We start from the raw sequence: 12900 nt of genomic DNA on the forward strand, positions 1-12900 counted from the left end.
TTGGATCAGATCAGTGGTCCAATTCAGCAGGCGAGCAGCTGCCCTGTAGAGTCAATAAAACTGGGCAAAGGCCCAAGTCTTCTCTCTTATGTTTATTCCTAGCAGTGGTACACAGAGCCTCACTGCCTCTCTGGACATTGAGCTTCCCCTTAGTCATCCTGGCCAGCAGCCGCTGATGGGCATAGTCTCCATGAATCGCCTTTAAAAACCATCTATTACTTGAACCCATCACTACATCCACCTGGCCTTCTCCTTCAGGTTCTCCAGAGCAGTTTGAAAGCTCGTTTTAATGAAAGAGCGCTCCCTCAGGCCAGTACAAAAACAAGGGGGAAAGACCAAAAGAAAGATATAAACATAGTAATATACACAACTCGTTTGGTGAATACCGTATGCCCAGCAAAGGTAACACAAGACTCCGGTTTATATGCTAGTTTCAGACATGCCCAGTATAATATGTTAGCACTCTCTTGCAAGCCAAGGCCGTGAATCGCTACTGGGCCGCAGCAGCAACAGCAGCAGCATCAACACTCTCGGGCCCCGCCAAGGCAAGGAGGCTTTGGGAGAGTGCGGCGGGTCCTCCGCTCCTGCAGAGGCCCCTGTCGGGTTGGGCGGCGAAGAAGAGAGAAGCCTAGTCTCCACCCCGGCCCGGGGAGTCGCTGCCTGACCCCACCCATCAGCAGCTGAGCGTCTGGACCCGGGTGTGTGCGAGAGCCCGGAGGCAGAGTGCGGCGGCGGGAGCAGCAAGGCCGGCTGGTTCGGGGGGACAATAGAGGCGCTGGGCCTGGCTGCGCTGCGCGATCGGGGCCGGGAGCAGAGGCAGGATGCTGGCGCTTTTCACCAAGCTTCTGGACTGGTTCCGGGCTCTCTTCTGGAAGGAGGAGATGGAGCTCACCCTGGTGGGGCTGCAGTACTCGGGCAAGACCACCTTCGTCAACGTGATCGCGGTAAGACGCCAGAGGAGGAGCGGCAGGGCCAGCCGGGACGGGCAGGGCCCGGTGCGAAAGAAGGGAGGAAGGAAGAAGCCTCCATCTTCCTCTCTTCCTTAGGGTTCTCCTTGTCCAAGCGGGGCGGAGGCCTCGCTTCCCCCGAGGGCAGGAGGACGCCCCTCCCTGGATCGTGTGTGTGTGTGTGTATGCGCGTGTGCGTGCAGGAGAGCATTGTCGCCTACGTTTCCCTTTCAACGAGACCCTCTTTTCTCCTTTCTGTAGAAAGGGCGAGGATTTTCCATTCTGTGCTCCCCCCGTGTAAATGGAAATGGGGGAAGGAAACGATGGCATGTGCATTGCGGGTAAAGTCCCTCCCCCGCCCCAATACACGGTTCCCACAGCTTGCCCTCTCGCTGGATGGTTTAGTGGGGCGTCGGGAGGAAAGAGAGGCAGGGTCAGGATTTCAGGCTTGTGTTCTTTAAAAAAAAAAAAAACACTATTCAGAGTGTGTATTTAAATTGGAGTAGTTGACATCCCTGTGCATCTTCGTGGGGGAGGGTGGAATTGAATCGAGGGTCAGATTCTAGGTTGGGTCCCTGGTGGGGGAGAGGAATGCTGTTCTGACTTCTGTGATGGATGGTAATTTCATCTCCCTTCTTTTCTGATCAATATGGCAATTAGCAGGGTTTTTTTTTTCTGTGTGTGCTTTACTTTAGAAGTGGAATTTAAAATAGCATGTATTTGTGTGTTCTTAAGCTTCTCAGCATACAGGCTAAGAAACCGTATTAGGAAAGCAGTAAGATCCCAGTAGTGGAGAATTTCTTAGATAGAAAGCCATGGCTTATTCAGCCTTGCATTTCTCTCCCCCTCCTCCTCCTCCTGTGCATTCTGCAGTAATGGCTTCAAAGAGGAATAAAGACATTAGACAGCACGTGGGATGGGGAATATTGGCTATGTGAATATTAATAGCGGTCTTCAGCTTTCTGTCTTGGACCTTGAATGAAACTGGCAGAACTGTGGGGTCTGTGTTGTTGATTTAGTGAGGTACATAAGCAAAACGAGAACTCGGTCTAGGTGAGTTTGCAGAACTGGAATTCTTCCATCTTTTGCTCTTCCTGGAAAGAGGATTGCAGCATGGGCTCAGGCCAGAATCACATGGTCTCGTCTGTGAATACTAAGCACCTTTTTTCCAGCAAAAGGAAGTGGATAGCAATCATGGAAGCTGCAAAGGTCTCTTGCATCTACTCCTTTCCCATTCATATTTTTAAAATCTGAGATTGTCTTATCACTAGAGTGACACTCTCCTGTCCATGTTGTAGGATGTATTTGAGGCTTGTTTATATAGTAGATTTTCTTTTTCAAAACAAACTAAAGGTTTTATCTCCCCCCACCCCAGTATATATTCTAAAATAATATTTGTTACTAACTGAGTAATTCTGGTAGGTAATACTGGTAAAGGTGAACCAAGTAATATCATGAGGCATGCAACTTTCATGTTTCCAAATTGTGCTTAGCAGTTTTGGTGTAATTTGTATACATGCTCCATGCTTTCTAAATAAGTCTTATGGGATTCCCTTTTGCATATGGCCTTTTGTAATGTTGGGAGGGTATCTGATGGCTAAGTATGTTTGTTCATAGACCCTCATTTATGTTCTGTTTGTTTTGGCTCCTGAATATTTAAGATATGACAGTGCAAATTTTGTCATTTGCTAATAATGGGTTTTGTCTGGTATGTTTATTCCATCTGAGATGCTCTGTCACTGTCCACCTGATTTAGCAGCATGTTTTGAACACGTGGTTTCTATAAGTTTGAACCAGCCTTTGATTTGAATTCACCTTATATTTCTCCTTTTTAATATTCCAGTTTGGATATTTATTTATTTTTTAAATCTGTTCCAAGGGTTCAGAGCAGGTAAAAATGTTACCTTAACCTTGTTTTCACCTCATAGCAGTCTTCATAAAGCATCATGGCCAAGGAGTGCTTGAACTAATGATTGGTCAGCCCTCTTCTGGACTAACTTAAAATGGGTTTGAACAAAATAATTTATTTTAAAAATAAATGGAAAGTTATTCTTCACAGTTTTGTCTAAAATTTCAGGCATGTTGTGCTGCCAATATTGCCTGTGTGACTGGTTCTACGGGACTTCTTGTCCCCAAAGTTATGGCAGTCTCTGCACTTGAGCCTTCGTTCTCCAATGTAACCCAGCACTGTGGAGAATGGGTGCAACAGAGCCTCTGTTATATCCTTTATGCTAAGGTGAAAGTGTGTTTCAGTAGTAACCTTGATCATCAGGAACCATTAAAATGTACTTCTTGATACCCCTCCATCAATATCTAAGGCAGCAGTCCCCAATGTGGCATTCACCTGTGTGTTTCCTGGCATCTACTCTTGCCTCATCCCTTCCATATTCCTTTTTGCTTTCTTCCTTCCTTTGTCCTTCATTACTCAATTAACACACCCCTTCTTTCTGTTTCTCTTGCCATCTTGCCTGTTTCTGGCCTTCACCTCTAGCCCACTTCTCTAGCCAGTTTCAAGATGTGCTAAAGACAGTAGCTGAATGGGAGGACTGTAGTTGAAGTGATTGGGGAGAGGGAAATAGAAAGACTCAAGGTCCAGCTACTTCACAAGAAGTCCATCCAGTATTATTTATTTAGAATGCTTCTGTGCTGTCTCTTCAGAGGCCTGTTCCAGGCACTTATAGTTAAAAACCACAATATTAAAACACAAGCCATTGGACATAAACAGTGTAATAACTACCCACAAAAAGACCATTAAAAAGCTGACAAGTAGCCCACAGCATAGAAGTTGATAAGCATCTGAGCATGCCTCTGTCTTGATTAAGGGTAAGCATTTTGTTGAAACTGTTTAGCCACAATATTTCCAGCACCAGAGGGTAAGGAAATGGGAAGGATCCTCACTGTGAGAACTGAAAGTAAATAAGAGCCAGAAGAGATTGAGGGTGGGGAGGGAAGAATAGAGGATTTGTACTTGTCATCCTGCCTTATCTCAGTCAGGGAAACCCACCCTATCCTTCAGTCACCTGTCACAACCAGAATGCCTTTGTGCATACCATGTATTTTTAAACCTTTGCATGTGCCCTGTTAAACCTTTGTATATGCCCTATTAAGGAAGTAGGAAAGAACCAACAGAAGATGGACTGACTCTTTAGGAGGAGCCGCAAGACATGCTTGTTTGCCAGGGCTTTTGAGGTGGTTTGGATGGTGGACATTTTTAAGGGCAGGAGGGGGGAGAGATTTGGGGTTGCTGTTTTGTATGGGTTTAAACTGAAAATGTTTGTAAGTATTATTGTAAACTGCCTTGAGCTATGAGGAAAGGTGAGGGGTATAAATGTTTTAATTAATGCAATATTAAAGGAAGCCACAGTCTTCAATTTGCAAGCAAGGCTGTTAATGATAGGGCATTTAGTAGGTCATTTATAGGGTTTATCTATAGGGTTTTCAAGTCAAGAGATGTTCGGAGGTGGTTTGCCATTGCCTGCCTCTGTGTAGCAACCCTGGTATTCTTTGGTGGTCTATCCAAGTAGTGACCAAGGCTTGACCCCCTTAGCTTCCAAGATCAGACTAGCCTGGACTATCCAGGTCAGGGCCATTGATCTATAGGGGTGCCATATGTCAGAAGTGATTTGACAGCACATAACACACTCACATGGATGCATTATACTCTGGTTTATGGACTCCACAGTATTGGCTTCAATTGGATTCCCCAATCATTGTCCTCAGTCATGCAAAGACTTGGGGTAATTAAGGCCACCCACCACAATTTATTTCAGCTGGGTAAAATATTACTAAGCTTAGGCAGCTACACTGAAAGTTTTTTGTCTTTCTTCAAAAAGTGAACATATTTTCCCAGATGAATGTAGTTAAGAGTGGTGGACTCTAATCTGAAGAACCAGGTTTGATTCCCCACTCCTTCACATGCTGCTGCTGGGTGACCTTGTGTAAGCCACAGTTCTATCAGAGCTGTTCTGCTCAAGAGCAGTTCTTGGAGAACTCTCTCAGCCCCACTTATTTCACAGGGTGTATGTTGTTGGGAGAGGAAGGGAAGGAGACCGTAAGCCGCTCAGAGACTCTGAGTGATGGGTGGGGTATAAATCCAACTCCTCCTCTTCTTCTTTAATTGATTTTTTTTAATGGGGAGGACTAGGAGTCCCCAATAGAAGCACTCATCACCCTTTCTAAAAATTCTGAAAGTGCCTGCAGGCTCAGATGGATAGTGGGCCGCTGGTCTAGGAATATCATAGAAGCATTGTTCTGTAGTCCTCAGCAGCCCTGTACAGTGCCAGAGCAAACTATGAACTTCCTGTGGAGTTTGCATCACAAACTTTTAAGAACATAAGAGAAGCCATGTTGGATCAGGCCGATGGGCTGTGGGGTGACATGATAGAGGTTTACATTTACAAGATTATGCATGGGATGGAGAAAGTAGAGAAAGAAGTACTTTTCTCCCTTTCTCACAGCACAAGAACTCATGGGCATTCAATGAAATTGCTAAGCAGTCGAGTTAGAACGGATAAAAGGAAGTACTTCTTCACCCAAAGGGTGATTAACATTCAGTGCCACAGGAGGTGGTGGCGGCTACAAGCATAGACAGTTTCAAGAGGGGATTGGATAAAGATATGGAGCAGAGGTCCATCAGTGGCTATTAGCCACAGTATATTCTTGGAACTGTCTGGGGCAGTGATGCTCTGTATTCTTGGTGCTTGGGGGGGCAAAGTGGAAGGGCTTCTAGACCTACTTGTGAACCTCCTGATGGCACTTGGTTTTTTGGGGGGGTTTTGGCCACTGTGTGACACAGAGTGTTGGACTGGATGGGCCATTTTTTAATTTAATTTTTTAATTAATTTTAAATACAAATAAACAAACAGTACAAAGTAGTACAGATGTGTGTTGAATGAAAACAGTAAAAATGCAAAGATATTGAAAGTATTCTAAAATTAAATCAATTTTTGGTATACTATATTAGCAGGTAAGTAGTCAGTTTGCAACAGATAGCAAACTATAGAGTACCATGGTCTTACCACTTTTCTATCATATAAATGCAGGAGAGCAGTTATAAGTAGTAAAAGCCAATTTACTTAAAATAAAGTAATCCCACAAACTGATACAGCTGCCAGGCAATACTCCCTCTAAGCTGTGGAGTCTTGTGAGCAAAAATTCTACTTTGTGAGTTTCTGGCATTAAAATTGTGGGCTACAGCATAAATTAGTTGGCTCTGGGGTCATATTTACTGAACTAACACAAAAATGAGTGAGCTGGAGGCTAAAAAACAGTGAGCTACCTCACACTAACTCAGTTTAGAGGGAACACTGCTGCCAGGTAGTATAATGATGATGGAAAGGGACAGTGATGGGGTGTAGGGAAGCAAAATCAGCTTTTTCCAAACTGAAACTTTGGAGTATCTGAACCCAGTTTTGGTTGACCTTGGGATGTGAGTGTGTGTGTATATGTGTGTGTCAGAATTCACACTCTGAGATACCTCCCCACACAGAGGGTTTCCATGTCACTTGTTTGAACCTGCTTCTTCCACTCTTGAACCTGATAACACATTTTCATTTTGGTCTTCTAATTTTGGCAACAGAATCATCAGCTCTGAGAACACGATTAACCATACTGAGCTGGCCGACCAGCTTGTCCTCCAAAACGAATTCTGGGGTGTGTGCGTATCTGCACTAGATCAGATGGTGAAGTAGCCTCTTGTTCTCAAAAGCTGAAACCACAAAAAATCTATTAGGTGTCTTAATGCTACAAGACGTCTGTCTTTGTTTACACAGAACTTGGGTCTTTGAAAATGTGTGCTAATGTCTTGCACATGGGCTGATAATGGACATAGTCTAAAGAAGATTTCAGTACACTTCTGGTAATAATTGGAGCTTCATAGGACTGAGGAGGGTAGGCAGCTGACCAAGCAAAGAATTGCCTACCTCTTGGACCTAACTATGGCATCTGCTTTGGGGATCTTCCTTGTCTGCTGTCTTCTGCATGTGGCATCTGTTCTGAACTGCCTCATTCCAATCTCTGTGCCTTATGTTATGCTGTTCCTTACACTTGGAGCAGTCCTCACATCTGTCTTGCTACTTTTTTTAAGTACTTCTGTAAGACCTGCTTCTTTAGGAGAAAGAAAAACCTACCCTCTGTTCTGGTTCTGTGCTGCCTCCTGAATCTCTCCAGCTTGTCCACAACTTGTTGCTTTTGTATCCCTCGTGTCCTTTCCATCCAGTTGACTCCATTTGTATGGTTCCTTATGTCCTACATAGTAGGTAGCACATGGTGTTTACCATATTGTTTCTAATAGTTAGCATTAATATCTTTCTTAAGATCTCTCCAAGGCTTGATTAAATATGATACTGGCAGACAAGTCCTAAATGATATTGCACATGTCTGGCATTTCGATTAGAGTACACTCAGCTGCTACACATATGCAGTATTGGCACAATGGTGCAATGCCTATCCAGGCTATGGAACATGGCCGTGGTAACTTGGTATCTGCAGCAAATGAAGTGCTCATTTAGATGAGAGGCTAGGCCAACTTGCAGTGTCACATGGGTGAGTCTTGCGTGTTGCTATCATATGTACCTTGGGCTTCTGATGATAAAAGTGCCGTGAGCATTATGAAGCATGGTTGATTTGAGGATTATGGTGCTTTCAAGCACTGTGTCAAATCTTGTATCTTTGGAGACAGGATAGTAATGTAGCACTTAAGGCTGCAAGCTGGGAAGCCCCTTATCCATGAACAAGTCTGGAGGGGGAAAGCTTCAATGGGGTACAATGCCATAGAGTCCACCTTCCAGCTCCCCCCACCATGCAATCTGGTTGATAATTAAACCTTACAGTCTTGTTGTGGGGGTTGCTAAGATAATATATATGAAATCCATTAAGCACTCAGGCAACTCTTTATAAATACTGTTTCCTCACCCCACCCCCTTTGTTGTGCTTATTCAGGCAAGGATCTGATATTCCAGCCCCTTTTTCTGTATGGGCTGTCAATTCCAGTTTAGGAACTTCCTGATTGTGTGGCTAGTTCGGTGGATGACAACTATTTGCATTATATTAGAAATGATGTGTCACTCATTAGCATTATAGCAATTGGTCTGAATGGGTCAAATCAGCGTGATAGACTTGTATTGTGCAGCAGATTGCGGTTTTGTAAGCAGCCATCTCCAATAAAACTACTGTCTTCAGAATGAAGCTGTGTCCTTGGACAGATGCCCTTCCTCAAGGCTTCATCTCAGTATTGTGATAGTTATGTTGTCTTCCAATTAATGCCATACAGAAATACAGGCTTGGACAAATTCTTTTTGACTGTAGGAGCCAGCTCAAATATTTAGGAGTCAGACATTGTCCAGCCTTCATTGTTTTGTATTTTAATAACTGTATTTTCTGATTATTGCTACTAAAAAACCTAATCCTAAATTCTTAATAGTTTTTCATAATTTTGTTAAAGCTATAAGTTGTACTATATAAATAATCAGGGAATCTGCAAGGACTTGGAGGGAGGGGATCGCCTCATCTCACCATGTATCACCTTTCCTACACTATGTCCATTCTCTTTCCTCCTGACCCCCATATCCTCTCCCCTTTCCCCTAACTACCACTTCCTGTTACCAACCAACTTGTCTTCGGCTTTTTTTATTATTTACTACAATTATACTCCAGCTTTCTCTCCAACAGGGACCCAAGGCAGCTTGGGTGGCTGTTCTTTCCGGCATCTTAGTCTCACAACAATAATGTGTGCTATATTAGGCTGACAGAGAAAAAAGGTAAAAACCCTGTGCAAGCACTGAGTCATTACTGACCCATGGGGTGATGTCACATCATGACATTTTCCTGGCACACTTTTAATGGGATGGTTTGCCATTGCCTTCCCCAGTCGTCTACATTTTACTCCAGCAAGCTGGGTATTCATTTTACCGACCTCAGAAGGATAGGCTGAGTGAACCTTGAGCTGGCTACCAGAGAGTGGCCCCCTAAAAACACTTAAACTCAAAAACATTTTTTTTAACTGGACGTGACTCGTAACTTGTATGTGAAGGTAAGATAGCCACTTTTTATGGCATATCTGGACAAAAACCTAGTTTGCATTGGACTAAATACTGTAATCTCATGTAAAATGTTAAGTTTTACTTTTATTAAGGATCACTGAGAGATACTACAGTATAGATCTCACAGTGAAATTTGCAGGGGGCATGACAACCTGGTGCCTGGGATTTGTCAAGCCTGAGAGAGAGAGAGAGAGAGTACACAGGTGCAAGAAGAAAGGATTCTTTGAATGGTCTGCACAAGCACATTGAGAAGCTGTTGTGGGGAAGGGGGTCATGTGTAAGGGTTTTTTTGCATATGAGAGATGTAATTATATTTATTTATTTATGTATAATTTTGCAGTGTCACATCAAGTCTACTGTAATGTTGGTTGTGAAAAATATATTGGTGGGAGAAAGTCCCGATCTGCAGTAACTACCAGAAAGGTATGCACTCACTTTAAATGGATGTACACAAACTCGCTCTGAGCCAGACTACAGATAAGGGCTTTCCTCCCAACATGTCAGGTCTTGCTCTTTTAGTGTCTGATAATTTTGGAGGGTAGCCATATTGATCTGCAGTAGAGTAGTCCAGTAGCACCTTCGAGAGAAACAAAGTTAATGGGATATGAGCTTTCAGGGGTCAAAGTTGCCTTTATCAGATTTGGATGAGCACCTCTCTTAAGGTGCTACTGGACTTGAATTTAGAGTATGATGTCATTGTAATTGTTCTCTGCTTGCCCAAAATCTTCCTGGTCAAGCTGGACAAGAACCAAATGGCTAAAAAGCAGAACAGGTTATCTTAAGGGGGGGGGGGGGAATCACTGCACACATTCCTGACTGCACAAGTGTCAGAAATCTTGTCCTCTGCTCCCCAGGAACCAGCCCAAGCTTCTTGATCTGAGACAGGCATGGGAGGCCAGCGCACCTCCAGATCAAGCTGCATCTTATCAATCTAGGTTGCACTCAGGGTATCACAAGGTCTTCTTGCGGATTGCATGAATTTACTGATGGAAAGTGGGCAGAAACATCTGTGCTATAACCTCTGCCAATTTGGGCTGTTTAGTGACCCTAGTTTGGGCTATGCTTCAAACTGCCTCTTCCTCAGTTAGTTTGTTCTTTACCCTACTTGAGCCAGTTGCGTGTAGTGGTTAAGAGCACAGACTCTAATCTGGGAGAACTGGGTTTGATTCTCCACTCTTCCACATGCAGCCTCTGGTGTAACCTTGGGTCTTTCACAATTCTCTCAGAGCTTTTCTCTTAAGAGCAGTTCTCTGAGAGCTTTCTCAGCCCCACCTACCTCACAGGGTGCCTGTTGTGGGGAGAGGAAGAGAAAGGAGATTATAAGCTGCTCTGAGACTTCCAAGTGAAGGGCAGGGTATCAGTCCAATCTCTTTTTCTTCTTTATTGTGCTTCTGTTACTGTTTACTGCATGTGAGGCAGGTCAGAACCTCAAACCTTCTCCTGTTATCCATTCAAGTGTGTTTCCTGGTTTATTAACCTGGGCCTATCTCTGCTCAACTTCTCCCTACTTCTCCTTATTTCTCTAATTTTCTGTAAAAAAGGTAAAGGTGCAAGCACCAGTTGTTTTTGACTCTGGGATGACGTTGCTTTCACAACGTTTTCATGGCAGACTTTTTATGGGGTGGTTTGTCATTGCCTTCCCCAGTCATCTACACTTTTCCTCCAGAAAGCTGGGTACTCATTTTATCGACCTTGGAAGGATAGAAGGCTGAGTCAACCTCGAGCCGGCTACCTGAACCAGCTTCCGCTGGGATTGAACTCAGGTTGTGAGCAGAGGGCTCCGACTGCAGTACTGCAGCTTTAGCACTCTGTGCCATGGGGCTCTTTTTAATTTTCTGTAAGAGTGAGGTAAAAAAGGAATTTCTTTCTTCCCATTGTTTCTGAAGGAGTGAACTGTTTGTCATGGAAACTCATAGTGGAATAAATTTTAGTTTTAAAGGTGCCACTGGACTTTTGTTTTGTTTCAGTACAACAGGCTAAGGCAACTGCTCCACTACAGCTTCCTGTGGAACAGGCATAGGATTATGATTGCAGATGTATCTCCCACTCCTCCTTTTACATTTGCATTCCCCCCACCCTACCCATAATGGTATGACACTATCCCATAGTCAAGGCCACTGTGATATCCATTGGGCTTTCCCACTGTGAGTCTCACATGACCTCTAAAATGTAATCTTTTTTAGTTCAACCCCTGCAATTACCATAACCAGTCATTGCCATATGGTCTTGAATCTTTCGGAATTTGGGATTCTAGTGTAAGTCCAACTGCAGTGTGGAAGCTATTCAGTTTTTCTTTAATCTTATACTTAGAATCTTCGTGCATACATTCTTTCTTTTCCCTTTTCCCCTCCAGTATTGAAGGGCTCTGCACAAGAGAACCTCATTTAGTGCCATTTCATATATTCTCAAAGCACGTAGGAATTTTGGATGCTGATATCAGCCAACTGCCAGTGTTTTAGGCAGCCCTCCTTTAGGAGTGTGTATTTGGGTTATGTGGCTGGAACAGGGTGTGTGTGTGTGTGTGTGTGTGTGTGTGTGTGAGAAGCCCCCAGTCCCGCAATGGGAACACCTTAATGCAGATTTCACTTTTTAATTTGAGGGGCTAATCTGGGTGTTTCCCTTTGCTTTTGAAGGGAAAAAGCACCAAAGTCCTTATTGCATAAAGGGGGGGGGGGGAATAGAGTGAAAAGTTGACCAGAAAAGAGGGCAAGGGTCAGAGGAAGACAAAAAGTGGTGTAGGAGGAAGGAGTGGGAGAGGGCTAAGTTTAAGCAAATGAAATGTATGGACAGTTATTTATTTTTGCTTTTCTTCATTTATACCCCATCTTTGGGGACCCCAAGCACCTTATAACCCTCTCATATCCTCCTCCCCTTTGGACAGGATCCAAAAGTGATGGTAGCATTATGCCTATGGAATCTTATGAAGTCAGACCTGCTGTCAGAAGCTGTGCCCCTTCTATACTCTTTTTGTGTCTTCCACTTTTCATATTAGACCTGTTCACACGTTAGAGTGAATGTATATACATCCTGCACGTACAGGTGTACATCTGTAAGAAGGAGCTGACATGCATTCACTTTTCAACTGAAACCAGGAATCAGTGCCTGGGTAAATATAGGGCTTGAATCACATTTTCAGCTGTACATTAGTGGAATGTAACATCAGAATTAGTCAAAACATGTATAAAGAAAAACAAAAGAAAAATCCAGTGTATCCAATGAACAGGTTGCACATGTGATCAGTGTGAATAGGATATTAGCTGATCAGATCTTCACAGCTGTGGCTTACTATCTTCCTCCCTCTGTCTGTCATTGCTTGGCTATCTAGTGCCACATTTAGGTTCACAGCCTGAAAGTGGTTGAGACCATGGTTTTTGGACACAGTTCATATTGCCCAGTGGTTATGATGGTGGTCTCCTTGTCTGCACTGTTAATATTTTTGACTGATACAAGCCAATAGGAACCAGCCTTACAAGACACTACCTGTTTGTTCCCAAGCCCTACCTGGGTGCAGAGTTATCACCACTCCCACTCCCCACACACCTGTGCTTTAAAATCTGCCAACAAGGCCTGCTCTGAAAGCCATCTTTTGTTAGAAATAGAGGCTTTTGGGTACAGCCTTTTTTGTTAAAACTAGGGAGTGCTCTCTTTTGGAAAGCGTCTGGCCATATCACTTGACTCTTTAAAGAAATCCACAAATTTAGTTCTTCCGTTATGGGAAAGGGGGAAAGGGTGCTTGCTGTCTTTTAAACCTGCTGCTTAGCTTTTCTCAGTCATTGAGTTGGTTGGTTTTAAGGGTGACATTCAGTGGAAAGAATTTATATTCCTTTAAAGTTTATATGTGGTTTTCCAATTGCTATTGAAAAACAGTAAACATTTAGCTAACAAGTAACTTTTACTCCTAAAAGCCTTTGAAG

At 43.6% G+C, this 12900-nt stretch overlaps 1 protein-coding gene across 1 annotated transcript in view; it reads left to right on the top strand.

The window, feature by feature from the left end:
* Positions 1-658: 658 nt before the first annotated feature.
* The window catches only part of ARL8A (ADP ribosylation factor like GTPase 8A), a 40566-nt gene continuing 28324 nt past the window's right edge, over positions 659-12900 (top strand). The window contains exon 1 of the mRNA XM_060231119.1: positions 659-944. Within this exon, the coding sequence (XP_060087102.1) occupies positions 822-944 (123 nt within the window). The 5' untranslated portion in view covers positions 659-821. The remainder of the gene's footprint in view (positions 945-12900) is intronic.

Source organism: Heteronotia binoei, chromosome 2, assembly GCF_032191835.1.
Source record: "Heteronotia binoei isolate CCM8104 ecotype False Entrance Well chromosome 2, APGP_CSIRO_Hbin_v1, whole genome shotgun sequence".
In the NCBI taxonomy this organism is placed as follows: domain Eukaryota; kingdom Metazoa; phylum Chordata; class Lepidosauria; order Squamata; family Gekkonidae; genus Heteronotia; species Heteronotia binoei.